At 38.3% G+C, this 19,565-nt stretch overlaps 1 protein-coding gene across 3 annotated transcripts in view; it reads right to left on the reverse strand.

Moving 5' to 3' along the window:
* LOC126273200 (cGMP-dependent protein kinase, isozyme 1-like) overlaps nucleotides 1–19,565 on the reverse strand; it is a 365,331-nt gene that overhangs the window by 213,412 nt on the left and 132,354 nt on the right. For all 3 annotated transcript variants that reach the window (XM_049976745.1, XM_049976753.1, XM_049976759.1), the window contains exon 4: nucleotides 11,198–11,340. In XM_049976745.1, the coding sequence (XP_049832702.1) occupies nucleotides 11,198–11,340 (143 nt within the window). The remainder of the gene's footprint in view (nucleotides 1–11,197; nucleotides 11,341–19,565) is intronic.

Below are 19,565 nucleotides of genomic sequence, written 5' to 3' on the forward strand. Positions count from 1 at the left end.
AGTATTTTGGATCTTGCAGTAGAGTTCAAAATTAACAGCATTAAATTCATCATAGTAATATCTGAATCAACAATTAAAATAGTTATGGATGAAAATTACAAAAATCTCATATAAATTTGCTCTGTAAATAACAGCTTCTTGTTTCTTGATATACTAAAGCATTTCCAGTACTACATGATCCTCAAATTGTAGTTCAGAGGGTCTTTTAACATTTTGTCCAATATCATATGCAAAGTGGAAAACTGTGCTTATACATTAAAGGATCTTGCTAGTAGATATGCACTGATGACCCAAACCATTAACACCACATTATTAATAGCCTACTGAACAACATCCCCCCCCCCCCAATCAACTACAGATCACCGTACCCTTGGTGCAATCACAACAAAGGGTATCTGTTGAGAAGTCAGACAAATGTGTAGTTCTAGAAGACAGGCATTAGCATTTTCAGTAGTTGCAGGGGAAAGCAGTAGGAAAGGAATGAAAGAAGAAGCCAGCTGGTAGAATTTTCCACAGAGCATAACTTAATCATAGCTAACACTTGGTTTAAGAATCAGAAAAGAAGGTTGTATACATGAAAGAGACCTGGAGACACCAGAAGGTTTCAGATTAATTATATAATGGTAACTCAGAGAGGGGACATGATAGGGAAGCAGTTGTTGGGAAGGGAGTAAGACAGGGTTGTAGCCTCTCCCCGATGTTATTCAATCTGTATATTGAGCAAACAGTAAAGGAAACAAAAGAAAAATTCGGTGTAGGTATTAAAATCCATGGAGAAGAAATCAAAACTTAAAAACTTTCAGGTTTGCCAATGACATTATAATTGCGTCAGGGACAGCAAAGGACTTGGAAGAGCAGTTGAACGGAATGGACAGTGTCTTGAAAGGAGGGTATGAGATGAACATTAACAAAAGCAAAACCAGGATAATGGAATATATCAAACGAAGTCGGGCAATGCTGAGGGAATTAGATTAGGAAATGAGACACTTAAAGTAGTAAAGGAGTTTTGCTATTTGGGGAGCAAAATAACTGATGATGGTCAAACTAGAGAGGATATAAAATGTAGACTGGCAATGGGAAGGAAAGCGTTTCTGAAGAAGAGAAATTTGTTAACATCGAGTATAGATTTAAGTGTCAGGAAGTCATTTCTGAAAGTATTTGTATGTAGTGTAGCCATGTATGGAAGTGAAACATGGACAATAAATAGTTTGGACAAAAAGAGAATAGAAGCTTTCGAAATGTGGTGCTACAGAAGAATGCTGAAGATTAGATGGGTAGATCACATAACTAACAAGGAGGTATTGAGTAAGATTGGGGAGAAGAGAAGTTTGTGGCACAACTTGACAAGAAGAAGGGATCGGTTGGTAGGACATGTTCTGAGGCATCAAGGGATCATGAATTTAGTATTGGAGGGCAGCGTGGAGGGTAAAAATCGTAGAGGGAGACCAAGAGATGAATACACTAAGCAGATTCAGAAGGATGTAGGTTGCAGTAGGTACTGGGAGATGAAGAGGCTTGCACAGGATAGAGTGGCATGGAGAGCTGCATCAAACCAGACTCAGGATTGAAGACCACAACAACAACAACAAGACAGAGATTTCAGAAACAGGTTTTACATTGTAAGACATTTCCAGGGGCAGATGTGGACCCTAACCACAATTTATTGGTTATGAACTGCAAACTAAAACTGAAGAAACTGCAAAAAGGCAAGAATCTAAGGAGATAGGACATGGATAAACTGAAAGTTGTAGAGAGTTTTGGAGGGAGCATTAGGGGACAACTGACAAGAACAGGTGAAAGGAATACAGTAGAAGGAGAATGGGTAGCTTTGAGAGATGAAATAGCAGAGGATCAAGTAGGTAAAAATATGAGGGCTACTAGAAATCCTTGGGTAACACAAGAGATATTGAATTTAATCAATGAAAGAGGAAAATATAAAAATGCAATAAGTGAGGCAGGTGAAAGGGAAAACAAATGTTTAAAAAATGAGGTCGACACAAAGTGAAAAATGGCTACAGGGGAATGGCTAGAAGACAAATGTAAGAATGTAGAAGCATTTATCACTAGTGGTAAGACAGATGCTGCATACAGGAAAATTAAAGTGATCTTTGGAGAAAAGAGAACCACCTGTATGGATATCAGGAGCTCATATGAAAAACTTGTCCTAAGCAAAGAAGGGAAGGCAGAAAGGTGGAAGGAGTATATAAAGCGTCTATACAAGGGAGATGTACTTGAGGGCAATGTTATGGAAATGGAAGAGGATGTAGATGAAGATGAATAGGGAGATATGATTCTGTGTGAAGAATTTGACAAAGCACTGAAAGGCTTAAGCCAAAACATGAACCAGGAGTAGACAATATTCCATTAGAACTACTGGTAGCCTTGGGAGAGCCAGCCATGGCAAAGCTCTTCCATTTGGTGAGGAAGATGTATGAGACAGGTGAAGTACCCTCAGACTTCAAGAAGAATATAATAATTCAAATTCCAAAGAAAACAGTCGCCGACAGGTGTGAAAATTACCAATCTATCAATTTAATAAGTCACAGCTGCAAAATTCTAACATGAATCCTCCACAGAATAATGGAAAAACTGGTAGAAGCAGACCTCGGGGAAGATCAGTTTGGATTCTGGAGAAATGTAGGAATACGCGAGGCAATACTGACACTAGGACTTGTCATAGAAGATACATTAAGGAGAGATAAACCTGTGTTTATAGCATTTGTAGACTTAGAAAAAGCTTTTGACAATGTTCACTGGAATACTCTCTTTCAAATTCTAAACATGGCAGGGGTAAAATGCAGGTAGCAAAAACTATTTACAATTTGTACAGAAACCAGAAGGCAGTTACAAGAGTCAATGGGCACAAAAGAGTAGCTGTGGCTGAGAAGAGAAAGAGATGGGGTTGTAGCCTATCCTGATGTTACTCAGTCTGTATACTGCAGAACCACTGAAGCAAGGAAAAGAAAAATTTGGAGAACGAATTAAAGTCCAAGGAGAAGAAATAAAAAAATTTGAGGTTTGCCAGCAACATTGTAATTCTGTCAGAGACAGCAAAGGACTTGGAGGAGCAGTTAAACAGAATGGACTATTTATTGAAAGGAGGACATAAGATGGACATCAATGAAAGCAAAATGAGAATAAGGGAATGTAGTCAAATTAAATCAGATATGCTGAGAGAATTAGTTTAGGGATTGAGACACTTAAAGTAGTAGATGAGTTTGGCTATTTTGGAAGCAAAATAACTGATGATGGTCAAAGTAGAGAGGGTACAAAATGTAGACTGGCAATGGCAAGAAAATTGTTTCTGAAGAAGTGAAATGTGTTAACATCAAGCATAGATTTAAATGTCAGGTAGTCCTTTCTGAAAGTATTTGTATGGAGCATAGGCATGTATGGATGTGAAGCACGGACAATAAATAGTTTCTACAAGAAGAGAATAGGAGCTTCTGAGATATGGTGCTACAGAAGGATGCTGAAGATTTGGTGGGTAGATCACATAACTAATGAGGTACTGAACAGAACTGCAGAGAAGAGAAATTTGTTGTGCAAACCTGGCTAGAAGAAGAGTGGGACACATTCTGACGCATCAAGGAATCACAAATTTATTACTGGAGTTAAGTGTGGTGATTGGGAGGGGGGAGGAGGGGGGTGGGGGTAAAAATCATAGAGGGAGGCCAAGAGACATATACAATAAGCAGATTTAGAAGGACGTAGGTTGCAGTAGTTACTTGGAGATGAAGAGTCTTGCACAGGATAGAATAGCATGTAGCATGGAGAGCTGCATCAAGCCAATCTTTGGACTGAAGACCACAACAACAACAACACAGCAGTTATTCAGCATGGCATGTACTTGGCAAGTCCTTGCTATGTGTTGGTATGTGTCAGCATAGGTCACACTGTTGCCGTAAATTAAGGACCAATAAATTGTGAGTTTGGAGCTGGCACCTGTTTTCATCCAAATACATTCCATGAAGTTCAGATCAGTTGGACTTAGTGACCAAGACATCAGCATGAGTGCACCATCATGCTCCTGAAACTACTGCAGTATGATTCTTGCCTTGTGACATAAACAGTTATCCTGCTGGGAGACGTTGTCACCATCAGGAAAGACATCAAACTTTAAGGGACGCAGTTGCTTCATGTCTGGAGAATATACTGGCCACTCTAGTCTAGCGATGTAGTTATCCAGAAGGAAGTTATTCACAGGATGTGCACAATGGGGGTGTGAACTGTCATCTATGGAAATGAATGCCTCGCCAATATCCTGCTGATATGGTTGCACTATTAGTCAGATGATGGCATTCACGTATCGTACAGCTGTTCCAGCACCTTCCATGACCACCAGTGTCATACACCAGCCCCACGTAATGCCACCCCAGCAGGGAACCTCCACCTTGCTGCACACGCTGGAAAGTGTGTCTAAGGCGTTCAGCCTGACCAGGTTGCCTACAAACACATCACCGACAATTGTCTGGTTGAAGCATATGCGACACTCATCAGTGAAGGGAACATGATGCCAATATTGAGTGGTCCATTCAGCACATTGTTGGGCCCATCTGTACCACGCTACACTGTGTCGTGGTTGCAAAGATGGACCTCGCACATGGACATTGGGTGTGAAGTTGTGCATCATGCAGCCTATTGCAAACAGTTTGAGTCATAACACGACATCCTGTGGCTACATGAAATGTATTATTCAACATGGGATGTTGCTGTTAGGGTTCCTCCAAGCCACAGGCCGTAAGTAGTGGTCATCCACTGGAGTAGTAGCCCTTGGGAGGCCTGATTGAGGCATGTAATCGACAGTTCTTGTCTCTCTGTGTCTCCTCCATGTCTGAACAACATCGATTTGATTCACTCCAAGACACCTGGACAGTTTCCTTGTTGAGGGCTCTTCTTGGCACAAAGTAACAATGCACATGTGATTGAACCATAGTGCTGATTGTCTACGCACGGTTGAACTACAGTCAACTCCAGCCATGTACCTCCTTCCTGGTGGAATGACTGGAACTGATCAGCTGTCAGACCCCTCCATCTAATAGGTGCTGCTCATGCATGGTTCTTTACATCTTTGGGCAGGTTTAGTGACATCTCTGAACAGTCAAAGGGACTGTGTCTCAATACAACATCCACAGTTAACGTCTGTCTTCAGGAGCTCTGGGAATTGGGCTGATGCAAAACTTATGTTGATGTGTGACTGCTGTCACTAGACTGCATCACTGACATGGTTCATGTATCAAGCAGCCGTTAACCAGATGATGTTGTCTCCAGACACAACCACCAACCTGCCATATCAAGAAATGTGATTCATCTAACTAGATGATAAATTTGCATTGATCAATGGTCCAGTTGTGATGATCCTGTGCCCGTTGCAAACATAACTGACAAAGAAAATGAAGAACATGCTTTACACACTGTGATTTCATTGTAGAAACTTTTATTTTCCATGATGACCAGTTTCAACAGTCACATCATCTGATCTTATAGAACTTGTTATGAAAGTACCATGTTATGTTACATGAATGACTGGTTATCTCGGAATAATAAATGTTTCTGTATTGTGATCAGGGCATATAAAGTGTATTCTTCATTTCCAACCCTACAGATCATCCCACAGCACAACATGTGTACTTTTCATAACTGACAATGTCATTAGGTCAACAAGGAAACATATAGGCGTCGTTTATTGTGGTGATCCATGTTCAGCCATGTGCGCTGAATGATATGCTCCAAAATAATTGTGCCTGGAACAGCACTACGCTCTTTCACCATATCTTATGGTTTCGTTATACTTTATCCTCTTTCCAAAGATGTTCCTGACAATAAAATGCAAAATCTTGACCAACTTTACCATATTCATGATGCCTGTTCCCAGGCCATAACAATTTGCTCTTTTTCAAATTTACTTATGTCAATGGATTTCACCATTTTCAGTCAAAATCATTACAAGAGTGATTCCACACTCATCTCTCCTCCACTTATTCTGTATCATGTACCAGCAGCGTCAAGAGGCAGCATTTAATCTCACAGTATGCAATGGGTGTAATATTTTGACTAATCAGTATATTTAATTCATATTAGTCACATTGTGTTAATGGTAACACAAGAATGACAAGAAGAAAAAATAATTAAGACAGGCAACTCCTCATCCTGCTCCTCATAAATGAAAGGTACACAGGCATACTTAAAGTTGAGAAAGTCAACCAAATTTCAAAGTATTACTCCTCTTCTAGCTATAATATATGCAGCTGTAAGAGTGAATGTTTGAATTCAAGCACAATTTTCTCAGTTTGAAGTGTGGTAATGAACCATGCATAATTTGTGTACAAATGTGTAGTTGCCTACCCTCATTTATTTTCTAGGGGTGAACAGTCTAATGTATATCTATAATTAGCCAGTATCTAACAATGCCATATTCTTCATCATGGGAGTGTAATATGAAGGTGCAGACTTAAACTGAATTAAATTCAAGATTCTCCCCATAAACAATGGAGGTGCAAAGTTTCTTTCTGCACTATCACCGTCTACAAATGAGCAAGCATGTCTATAATAACATTATTATAAGGGCTCAAATACCACCAAATGTGTCATTTCTATATATATGATATTCTGTAAATCCAATTTTATTATCATTATCTTTATTCAAAAAAAAAAAAAAAAACCTACCCATGAACCATGGACCTTGCCGTTGGTGGGGAGGCTTGCGTGCCTCAGCTATACATATAGCCGTACCGTAGGGGCAAACACAACGGAGGGGTATCTGTTGAGAGACCAGACAAATGCGTGGTTCCTGAAGAGGGGCAGCAGCCTTTTCAGTAGTTGTAGGGACAACAGTCTGGATGATTGACTGATCTGGCCTTGTAACAATAACCAAAACGGCCTTGCTGTGCTGGTACTGTGAATAGCTGAAAGCAAGGGGAAACTACAGACGTAATTTTTCCCGAGGGCATGAAGCTTTACTGTATGATTAAATGATGATGGCATCCTCTTGGGTAAAATATTCCGGAGGTAAAATAGTCCCCCATTTGGATCTCCGGGTGGGGACTACTCAGGAGGATGTCGTTATCAGGAGAAAGAAAACTGGCGTTCTACGGATCGGAGCGTGGAATGTCAGATCACTTAATCGGGCAGGTAGGTTAGAAAATTCAAAAAGGGAAATGGATAGGTTAAAGTTAGATATCATGGGATCAGTGAAGTTCAGTGGCAGCAAGAACAAGACTTCTGGTCAGGTGACTACAGCGTTACAAACACAAAATCAAATAGGGGTAATGGAGTAGGTTTAATAATGAATAGAAAAATAGGAATGCGGGTAAGCTACTACAAACAGCATAGTGGATGCATTATTGTGGGCAAGATAGATTCGAAGCCCACACCTACTATAGTAGTACAAGTTTATATGCCAACTAACTCTGCAGATGACAAAGAAATTGAAGAAATGTATGAGGAAATAACAGAAATTATTCAGACAGTGAAGGGTGATGATAATTAAATAGTCATGGGTGACTGGAATTCGGTAGTAGGAAAAGGGAGATAACGAAATGTAGTAGGTGAATATGGATTGGGGGAGAGAAATGAAAGAGTAAGCTGCTTGGTAGAATTTTGCACAGAGCACAACTTAATCATAGCTAACACTTGGTTCAAGAATCATAAAAGAAGGCTGTATACATGGAAGAAGCCTGGAAATACTGACAGGTTCCAGATAGATTATATAATGGTAAGACAGAGATTTAGGAACCAGGTTTTAAATTGTAAGACATTTCCAGGGGCAGATGTAGACTCTGACCACAATCTATTGGTTATGACCTGTAGATTAAAACTCAAGAAACTGCAAAAACGTGGGAATTTAAGGAGGTGGGACCTGGATAAACTGAAAGAACCAGAGGTTGTACAGAGTTTTAGGGATAGCATAAGGGAACAATTGACAGGAATGTGGGAAAGAAATACAGTAGACGAAGAATGGGTAGCTTTGAGGAATGAAGTAGTGAAGCCAGCATAGGATCAAGTAGGTAAAAAGATGAGGGCTAGTAGAAATCCTTGGGTAATGGAAGAAATATTGAATTTAATTGATGAAAGGAGAAAATATAAAAATGCAGTAAATGAAGCAGGCAAAAAGGAATACAAACGTCTCAAAAATGAGATCAACAGGAAGTGCAAAATGGCTAAGCAGGGGCGGCTAGAGGACAAATGTAAGGATGTAGAGGCTTATCTCACTAGGGGTAAGATAGATACAGCCTACAGGAAAATTAAAGAGACCTTTGGAGATAAGAGAACCTCTTGTATGAACATCAAGACCTCAGACGGAAACCCAGTTCTAAGCAAAGAAGGGAAAGCAGAAAGGTGGAAGGAGTATATAGAGGGTCTGTACAAAGGCGATGTACTTCACGACAATATTATGGAAATGGAAGAGGATGTAGCTGAAGATGAAATGGGAGATACGATACTGCGTGAAGAGTTTGATAGATCACTGAAAGACCTGAGTCGAAACAAGGCCCCGGGAGTAGACAACATTCCATAGGAACTACTGACAGCCTTGGGAGAGCCAGTCCTGACAAAACTCTACCATCTGGTGAGCAAGATGTATGAGACAGGTGAAATTCCCTCAGACTTCAAGAAGAATATAATAATTCCAATCCCAAAGAAAACAGGTGTTGACAAATGTGAAAATTACCGAACTATCAGTTTAATAAGTCACAGCTGCAAAATACTAACACGAATTCTTTACAGATGAATGGAAAAACTAGTAGAAGCCGACCTCGGGGAAGATCAGTTTGGATTCCGTAGAAATGTTGGAACACGTGAGGCAATACTGACCCTACGACTTATCTTAGAAGCTAGATTAAGGAAGGGCAAACCTACGTTTCTAGCATTTGTAGACTTAGAGAAAGCTTTTGACAACGTTGACTGGAATACTCTCTTTCAAATTCTAAAGGTGGCAGGGGTAAAATACAGGGAGCGAAAGGCTATTTATAATTTGTACAGAAACCAGATGGCAGTTATAAGAGTCAAGGGACATGAAAGGGAGGCAGTGGTTGGGAAGGGAGTAAGACAGGGTTGTAGCCTCTCCCCGATGTTATTCAATCTGTATATTGAGCAAGCAGTAAAGGAAACAAAAGAAAAATTTGGAGTAGGTATTAAAATCCATGGAGAAGAAATAAAAACTTAAAAACTTTCAGGTTTGCCAATGACATTATAATTGCGTCAGGGACAGCAAAGGACTTGGAAGAGCAGTTGAACGGAATGGACAGTGTCTTGAAAGGAGGGTATGAGATGAACATTAACAAAAGCAAAACCAGGATAATGGAATATAGTCAAATGAAGTTGGGTGATGCTGAGGGAATTAGATTAGGAAATGAGACACATAAAGTGGTAAAGGAGTTTTGGTATTTGGGGAGCAAAATAACTGATGATGTTCAAAGTAGAGAGGATATAAAATGTAGACTGGCAATGGGAAGGAAAGCGTTTCTGAAGAAGAGAAATTTGTTAACATCGAGTATAGATTTATGTGTCAGGAAGTCATTTCTGAAAGTATTTGTATGGAGTGTAGCCATGTACGGAAGTGAAACATGGACAATAAATAGTTTGGACAAGAAGAGAATAGAAGCTTTCGAAATGTGGTGCTACAGAAGAATGCTGAAGATTAGATGGGTAGATCACATATCTAATGAGGAGGTATTGAGTCAGATTGGGGAGAAGAGAAGTTTGTGGCACAACTTGACGAGAAGAAGGGATCGGTTGGTAGGACATGTTCTGAGGCATCAAGGGATCACGAATTTAGTATTGGAGGGCAGCGTGGAGGGTAAAAATCGTAGAGGGAGACCAAGAGATGAATACACTAAGCAGATTCAGAAGGATGTAGGTTGCAGTAGGTACTGGGAGATGAAGAGGCTTGCACAGAATAGAGTGGCATGGAGAGCTGCATCAAACAAGTCTCAAGACTGAAGACCACAACAACAACAACATCCAAAAAATGGTTCAAATGGCTCTGAGCACTATGGGACTTAACATCTGTGATCATCAGTCCCCTAGAACTTAGAACTACTTAAACCTAACTAACCTAAGGACATCACACACATCGATGCCCGAGGCAGGATTCAAACCTGCGACCGTAGCAGTCGCGCGGTTCCAAACTGAGTGCCTAGAACCGCTAGACCACCGCGGCCGGCTCATTATCATTATTATTATTAGTTTGAAATACTCTTTGTATGGTGTGTGGCATTTGGAGTTCATCAGCAGTATTTTGCTACTTTCAAGGGAATCATGTGGAAGGGAAGATTTATCAAATGTGGACTGTACAGTGAGGAAAGCTACACAATTATATGACATAATACGGAACTAAAGGCTTTGTGATTATTTAAAGTGCAAAATAAGACTAAATATTTGACTTAATATTGCATGTATAAAGTAATACTGAAATACTTGGATTAAATGGTGCTAATTAAGTATGTATAACATTCAGATCAACAAAAGGTGACATTAACAATATATGTCACAAATGCATATTTAACATATCAAAAAATTGATAAGAGTTGCATATTTTGAATTTTAAATAGTTTAAAAATATTTAATTATACATTGAATTAACATATAAAACAGAATTTTTTTATGTGAAGAGTAATAAAGGAGGCATTGTCTAGAAAAATTAACAATGGAAAAAAATACAAATGAAAGCTATTCAACAACAGTTGTCACACAATATTAAATACAAAGAAGGTTTCCTGTAAACAGAATTTAATTTCAAGCAATCCTGGTCTATGGAGAGTCAAAAATTGCATGTTGAGAATAACTGCAGCAGATAAATAGGCATTTTATCTTTGACGTGTGTAAATTCATTTTACAAGAAGAATAGTTCAAGACAATGATGATAGAGACTGCAGTGGGCATGCTCATCCTGATTAGCAGCTACTGGCAGCCATCAGTTTACAGTCAGCAGTGCAGCACAATGTGGGCAGACAACGGAGTTGGCAACAAGTGCCAGCAATAACTACAGATGACGACCGGGCGTGAGAGGTATACACATTTTTATAATTATTAATAGCAATTAGCAGTTTTATAATTATTTATATTGATTTTTAGATGTTTTACTCATTACATGGAAAGTTATTATCTGGTTTTCAAAAGAGTTTTTTCATATTTTATTCCCATGCTCAAATTGTAAACAGTATGATTAATTCTACAAAGTTCTAGTCTACAAACTTACCTATTTCCCCCTCCTCAATCACAAATCCACCACTATCAAGCACTTGTAGTGACATAGCCTCTGCCACAGCCTGCATCTGTACCTCATTTAAGTTGCACAGAAATTCATTGGCTTTCAGGGCTCTGATAATTAGCTGCAAAGATCTGAAAAAGTTAATGTCTTATTGGTTTTGAAATTCTGTTTGGATGATTAGCTTCAAATCATTCAAACATTTTTGTAGAATATGAAGGCTACTTTCAGAATATATTATGAGAATGACAGGCTGCATTAAAGTACTAAAATAAATGAAATACTTTTTGTATCATAACTAAAGCAGATTTCTGTTCTTACAGCAAATAGCTAACTACTATTTCATGATTACCTAATTAGTTTCCATATCTAGAAAACTGCTCCTTTTCTCAAAGCAGTGACATTTCTGCTAATTTTCTGATTTTGGTTCATACACTGTAAGTACATATAGAGTATAACAACTAGATGAACATTAAGTATTAAAACAGAGCACAGAATTAATAACAGACAGTTACTTGCTTGTATTAAAGGATACATCAAACAAGTTCCCATCTATGAAATATAATAGTTTTACAGAATATGATAAAATAATGCACCTAACTCAGTATTAATTGAAGAGAAATACTAAGTACGTTTAATAGTTAGTGATATTGAAGCTACTACTCCCTGTTGGAGCCTGTATGAAAAGAAAAAAACTTGAAGAAAGCAGCATGAAATTACAGTATAACCCTGATTTTGCAAGAACTTGATTTAGCATAAACCTGCATTTAATGGAAGAAATTTCAAGCCCTGAAATTTAGTCCATAAGTGCAATGTAATTTTATATTCAATTTAATGTAATTCGCTTTACGGCAAAAGCCGCATTTAGCGTTAGGAATATTAAATATTGAAAACAAAACAACAGTGGCTTTTGTGGCATGAATGCAAGCTGCACTTTTTTCTAGTTTTCAGAATCCAAAAATCTGCCTGCAGTTTACATTTGGATGCAAAGCCTTAGAAGTTCCACAAAATGCTGCTAGTTGCCGCCGTAAGCATGGCCTATATTGCTACTTCCTGCTGCTGGAAGCCGCCACAGAAGCCATTGTGTTAGTTTCAAGTAATGAATGTTAAAGTGTTTTTTTATCATTGATGAATCAAGCAATTTTTCAAATATTCATAGCAATTAAAAAAAACTCTTTACATATACACCATCAAAACGAACGTTTTCAAGAAACTTGACAAGTGTGGCTTTATATTTCGGCAACTCCAGCTAATGAGAGCAGTGCTCACAAAAATGTTTCTTTCAGTCCGCTTTTGAACTTTGGTAAGACATGGAGACAGCAAAAGTAACAACTTTCAGCTTGTTCCAGCAACAGAAAAGCATTTTCTGGACCAAAATGTGGCTGTCACTTTGAGTTGTAAGTCATGGTGAATGATTTTGTGAGGAAGCAGCGACAGTGCTTACCTGTAACTGCAGAAATAATTCAAGAAAAAGCACATCACAGAATCCAGAATTTTAAAGGGAGCCACAATTGGGCCTGAAAAATACAGGGAAAAACTCATCACATTTCAGCACTACATTATCAAACTGCACACTGGAAATTAATGCTGGTTTGTACAGCCAGTGGCCATAAACTGTCACCATTCATTTCACACAGAAGAGTTTACTGAAGTCTGAAGTGTTTCCTAAAGATGTTATTGTACATGCTAACGAAATTGGCTGATTCATGGAGGACACGGTTTTACAGTGGATCAGACATGTCTGGCAATGTCGTCCTGGTACCTTGCTAGGTTTGCCATGTATGCTTGTGTTAGATTCATACACAGGTCACTGTACACCAGCTGTGAAAAAAAAATTAGCAGAGGGTAAAGCAGACTTAGTCGTAATTCCAGAATGGATGACATCTAGTCTTGATCTGTTAGATGTTTGTTTAAACAAACCTTTTATGAACAACCAGAAAAATATGTACACACAGTGCCTAACTATAGAAGATAGGCAATTAATGCCTACAGGACATGTTAAGTGTTCAAGTTTGTCACAATTGTGCAAGTGCATTAGTCAATCTTGGAAATGTCTCCCAAGTGAAACTGTTCATCACGCATTTAAAAAATACTGCATTTCTAATATGCTTGATGGCACAGAGGATGATGCTTAGTGTGAAAGTAGTGACAAGGAGTCAATAGCATTAATATTAAAACATGAAAACTCATGACTGTGTTCCAGTATGCAGCACAGTGAGCTCACCTGCGATGTCACTGCTCACAGCTCACGTACGTGTAGATCCGGAATACTGTATTTCAATAGATATCATGAATTTTCACTGTTGTCAGTATTTTGTGATGTAATTATAATTTAAGTGCCCCAAATCCCTGAGAGGTAGGGCCATTTAATACTCTATCCATCATATGATGAGCCATGTCTTTCACTATTAAGTGTGGCTTGAAATCAGGGTAATTTCCCCCCACCCCCCCTCATTTCTGGGGTCAGCTTTCAATAGGGTGAACTTCCATAGGCTTTGCCTCCAAATGCATGCATCATGTAATATGGGCTTTAAGAACCTATGAACTCCAGCATTTATATTGAATACAATCAATCATCTTTCATATCAATTTCTCGCTACATTCTGGAGCAAGCTCGAACTTTGCCAACCGCAGCTGAAGACTAACAATGTACAGCGTGCTAACAGTTACACCATTTTGCATGCTTGCACCCAGCCAAGCTCTGTCCGAGTCTGTATGTTCATAGTACAGCATCAGTTTATGCAAGTTTGTATCAGTTCATATATTACTGTGTATTGCATAGAGAATCGAGCTGTATATCAGTTTGCTCACTCACATTTGTTGTTGTAGTGAAGTTGACTATGGCAGCAAAAAGAAACTCTCTATTTGTTGAGGAGAAAATGCACTTGATTCGGGAAGTGGAGAGAAAAACAAATGTGCCCATAAGCAAAATGGCACAGTCTTCATTGTCAGTAATATTGAAGAATAAGAAGATTCTGGATCAAGAAACACAGTGCAGTTCAAAAACAAAGCAGAAAAAATGTTAAAAAGTTGTCATACGAAGAAATGGAATCAAAGCTAATGGAGTGGTTCAATGGAGCACATGCTGAAAATTTACCAATCGATGGGGCATTGATAAAAATGAAGGCATCTACAATATCAGGGAAATTTGGGCTAACAGAATTAAAAGCTTTGAAGGGTTGGCTGGGTAGGTTCAAAAAACACTATGGGATAAATTGCAGGGCAGTACGTGGACAGTGATGAAAGTGTTGAACACTGGAAAGAAGAGGTGCTGCCACCCCTTTTGGAAGGTTTCAAATTTTGGGAGGTGTACAATGTGGATGAACCAGGCCTGTTTTACCAACTCATGCACTTTAAAACCTTAAGTGTTAAAGGAGAAGCACACCATGGAGGAAGAATGAGTAAGCAGAGAATTACTGTTCTCTTATGGAGCAACGCAGATGGCAGCAACAAGCTGGATCCCATAGTAATTGGAATGTTCCACAAACCACATAGCTTTAAGAACAGTTCTACACTGCCATGTAAGTATTATAGCAACAAAAGTGCTCGGATGACTGTGGACTTGTTCAAAGAGTTCTTGCAAGCTTTTGATGCACAAATGGGTGCTAGAAATAGGAAGGTTGTTCTCTTTATGCACTTAGGATTTCTGCGAATGTGAAAGTGCATTTCTTTCCTGCAAATTGCACTAGCAGACTCCAGCTCATGGATCTAGGGATTATTCACAGCCTGAAGTACTGGAAAGTTCTTGTCCTTAAGGCACTTGCCTTTATTTATGGGAATGAACTGCTTAAATTGAACATCCTGCAAGCAATGCATATGCTCACAGGATCTTGGAAAATGGTAACTAAGGAGATCATCTCAAATTGTTTCATAAGGCTGGATTTAATGAAATCAACACTCACAACAAAGACGATGATGAAGCAATAGTGGACATGCATGATTGGGTGCAGGTATCTAACAATTTATCCATCACTTTTGATGAATTTGTGGCTTGTGATGATGATGTCATCACTACATGCATCTGAGATGCTGAGGAAATCTGCAAAGATGAAGTAAAGCAGAATGATGGAGATATCGAAGAATACGATGATGTTAGGGATGAAGAAATGCAAACACTGTCATTCAGTGAAGCTATTGCCAGTATAGACATTATCTGGAGATTTGTCACAGCATTTAAAGTGGCCAACCCTGTTACATACAGAGTAAATCAATTGAAGATGGACATTCTGAACCTAAAATCCAACAGTGCTAAAAAGCAGACTACCATTTTTGATTCCAAGTATTTCAAAAAATGAGGCACTATGAAAGTTGTGTAAATATGTGTTGTATGTATAAAAATATATTGCTGTAATTGGGTAAGTATTTTATGAATGTTTTAATTTTGTAGTGGGCTGGGAAACTACAATCTTTGACTACTGTATTAGTGCTACAAAAAAAGTTGTAATTGCAGTATATTTGTACAGTAGGTATCTCCTTGGTTTATTGTTGTTATTGTGTAAATTATGTGTGTTGGTGCAATTCATGTTAATACAGGCAAAGAGTTCTGGAAAAGGTTTGCTTCTTTCGAATCCTCGATTTAAGGTAAACCCCCATTTAAGATTAAAAAATTCTGGTCCCTAGAAAAATGTTTAATTTGGGTTCTACTGTATGTACTGAAACTGAAAACTGTGGCATATAATACAATTGTAAAAAATATGCCTGCAATAACATAAGAAATATGTGTCCAGTATATCACTTCATAAATTACTTGTCTCATATATTTTGGCAACTTGTACAAAAAATTATGAAAGAGGACGTATAAAATACAAATAGAAATAGATCAGTGTATATGGCAGATCCCATTTATTTAATTATGTTGATGTTTTAATGACACTTTTCCTCTAACTGTTTGTAATTTTAAAAAATGTAGCATATAAAGTAAAACAGAAAACTGAAGGAATAAAAACACAACAGAATACTGAAGGATTAAAAACACATAGTGCTACAGAATGACAATTACACAGAAACTAAAATGCAACAAATGTTCTCACTTCGTTATCTACATCAAAAATTAAAAACCTATTTGTAAGAAAGTTGTAAAGGGAACTAAAAGGCAAATAATAGGTTTATTCTAGAAAATGTCAGTGATCAAAGCTGAAACAGCTAGCGACCATGATCTTCCAAAACTCAAGGTAAAGAACAAAACTATTCTAAATTCTGCTCAGATATCAGAATTGTTCAATAAATCATTTATAAATATAAATAAACCAAAAATTAATGTAGAGAATTTCACAGATGTGGTAAATTTCCTTGATAAAGAGCAATTTGAAAGTAAATCTTTCAGTAAATTCAGCAAAACTACAGAAAAAGATGTAGAAAAAGTAATATTATCACTAAAAAGTGAAACATCAGCAGGGTTTCGTGGAATATCAATGAAAGTGTTTAAAACAGTCTCTAAAATAATTGCACAGCCACTGTCTACAATAGTTAGTCAGTCCTTTGAAGATGGCTGCTTTTCAAATACTTGGATAATGCAACAAGCCATTATTCAAAAGAGGCACAATAGAAAATATGGGAATTATCATTGAATCCCTCTCCCTCCACCATACTTCAAAAATGCTGGCAAAGTTTTCACAACACAAAGTCAATATTATAAATAAAAATTTAATGTTATTTAAAAAAGTAGCATAGGTTTCACAAAGACAATAGGACAGTATATGCTATCAAGCATTTTGCAGAAAAAATCAGCATCGTTCTAGAGAACTCTCTGCATGCTACAGGAAGTTATTGTAACCTATAATACTCATTTCATACTATTCTCAAAACTGGATAAGTTTGTAATTAGGAGTACTGTATTTGAATGGTTTAGGTCCTACACAACCAACAGAACTCTGTGACTTTACCAACAACTGGATTGACTGCAACAGGACAGAATGAATCTGACAGGTCAGCTGTGGGCTTGTGTGAATGTGTGCCAGGGCAGTCAGCTGTCAGAAGGCTGTGAATGGCAACCTGAGTGGAAATAAAGGTGGCTAGTAAGCCACAATGCCCAGTGGGGTTGGGTTGGGTTGTTTTGGGGGAGAAGACCACACAGCAAGGTCATTGGTCTCGTCAGATAAGGGAACGATGGGGAAGAAAGCCGGCCATGCCGTTTTCAAAGGAACCATTCTGGCATTTGCCTGAAGAGATTTAGGGAAATCACAGAAAACCTAAATCAGCATTGTAGGATGCAGGATTGAACCATTGTCCTCCTGAATGCGAGTACAGTGTGCCACCTCACTTGGTCAATGCCCAGTGGTCATTGGGGTTTCTCCAGGCAGCAAGAGGAGTGTTTTCTGGTGACATGGTCGAAAGGATGAGCAAATATGGAGGGACCTGTGACTTGTAAATTCTGTCACTATTATGATTATACTAAAAATACATTAAAACTCATTACAATCATGCTAAATAAAGCCAATGACAATTTTGGAGTTGCGGCTGTGGGGTGATCTCATTGAAGATAAATCCGTGTCTGAAGCTTTGACTATTAGGAAGTTATTGACATTATTACCATTATTGAATATAGTAAATTGTAGCAACTGAATCAATTGAGAAAGTCACTATCATGGTACACCAGATGAAAGAGAATAATGCCTGCAATATAACAAACAGATTATTTTTATAACTAAGCAACTGCAAAAACACTCATGATACACCAAATAAAAGAGAATAATACCTGCAATATAATTAACAAATTATTTTTCTAACTAAACAATTATAAAAAAATGTTATAAACAATTTAGTTCATTGATATAAACAGTTCCATAACTAACAACTCCCCCACAGAGACACAAATGAACTTATCAGCAGGAGTTTATTTCTTTAAATATTCCAATAACTCTCAATGTGTACTAACTGTAGTTGTGATTTATAAAATAGGTCAAATTAGTGTTTTGACTTGAGTGCCAAATGTGGCAACTTATGTGTCTGAGATTTGTTTAAAAACATTAAAATAATGTATAAATGAATTTGTTAAGAGACTGGAAAATGACTGCAGAAATTTTTCATATGTTTTATAATAAGAACTGTTATGAAAATTATGAATGGTGGTCAGGATGAAAGTACCTGCAATGAACCAAGAGATGGTCATGTGAAACTCTTAATTACGCATGTGTGGCAGACCTTGTGGTCTTTTGCCTGTTGTCTTGCATCTGGAGCATTGGTGAGGTATTTAGTGTGCAGCTGGTAATGCTATCAGCAGTGTGTATGCCACAAATGTTATTTTCATATACCGGGACTTGTACATTATGATTTAGCATAATGCTGCTGGGTATAATGCTACATCTTCACAAAGTAATACCAAAATTTGCACTGGTGACAGACACTGTTCAGTCATTCAATGAACTACTGTTAGGGGCCACCCTTCACATACATTGTGCTTCTCTAAAAAATAATTAAAGGGGATTTATATGAAACTTAAAAATCAACTTGTTTTGAGCACTGTTATTATCCTTTGGAACTTTGACTGACAGATCCAAACTCGGAACATGTTTTCTTAAATTATTCCCAAATGCCCAACAGCTTATATAAGACTTTGGTATTAACATTATTATGTTGTTTCACTGGGCTACAGAGCGACAGTGTATGGCCAATCTCTATTGATGTAAGCAGGCCACACTCAAAGTTAATGGCTTACATTGCCCTCACCCAGCGGCCTTGGTGACAATATTGTAATATTGTTGGCTCATCCTGGATTGGGCGGCATTTTTATTGTGTTGATATTTTAGGTTAGTTGTCCCAGTATCCAAGTTTTAGCAGTGAGCAGTTAGCGTGCAGCCTTGCCAGTTTCTGTATAGTGCAGCAGTGGTAAAAGTAGGAGCAGCAGCAATAATAGTGCATCTAGTGCAGATGATAAAGATGACAGTGCATGTTAGTGAGAGCAGTGGCAGACAATGGCCTCACTGTATGTCACTGGTACAGCAGTCCATGTGGGCAAAGTCAGCGAGCAGCAGAGGTACCGTTTACATGGTGTCACATGTGAGTAACATCGCATCAACGCCAAACAGCAGAAGCAGTGTTGCATGGAGGTGGCGTCAAGCTGGAGAAGTAGCATCTTCACACAGCATTACATGTGGGCGACATCATATTGGCTCCGAGCAGAGGAGACAGTGACTTCACACAACATCACACAAGGCACATGGTGGTCCATGTTGTGGGCAATATTACATCATCATTGGACAAAACACGGAGCAGTAAGGCTGCATATGTCGGCAAGGAAATGCAAGTTAAATACAGTCAATGGCTGAATTGTAAATTTTTCTCATAGCCAGACATGACCAATGAAATTAATAATCTGCAAAATGGTTGTGGGTCAGTGGGTGAAGGGAGTGTTGTTAATTGT

This window comes from Schistocerca gregaria, chromosome 1, assembly GCF_023897955.1.
Source record: "Schistocerca gregaria isolate iqSchGreg1 chromosome 1, iqSchGreg1.2, whole genome shotgun sequence".
Lineage (NCBI taxonomy): Eukaryota > Metazoa > Arthropoda > Insecta > Orthoptera > Acrididae > Schistocerca > Schistocerca gregaria.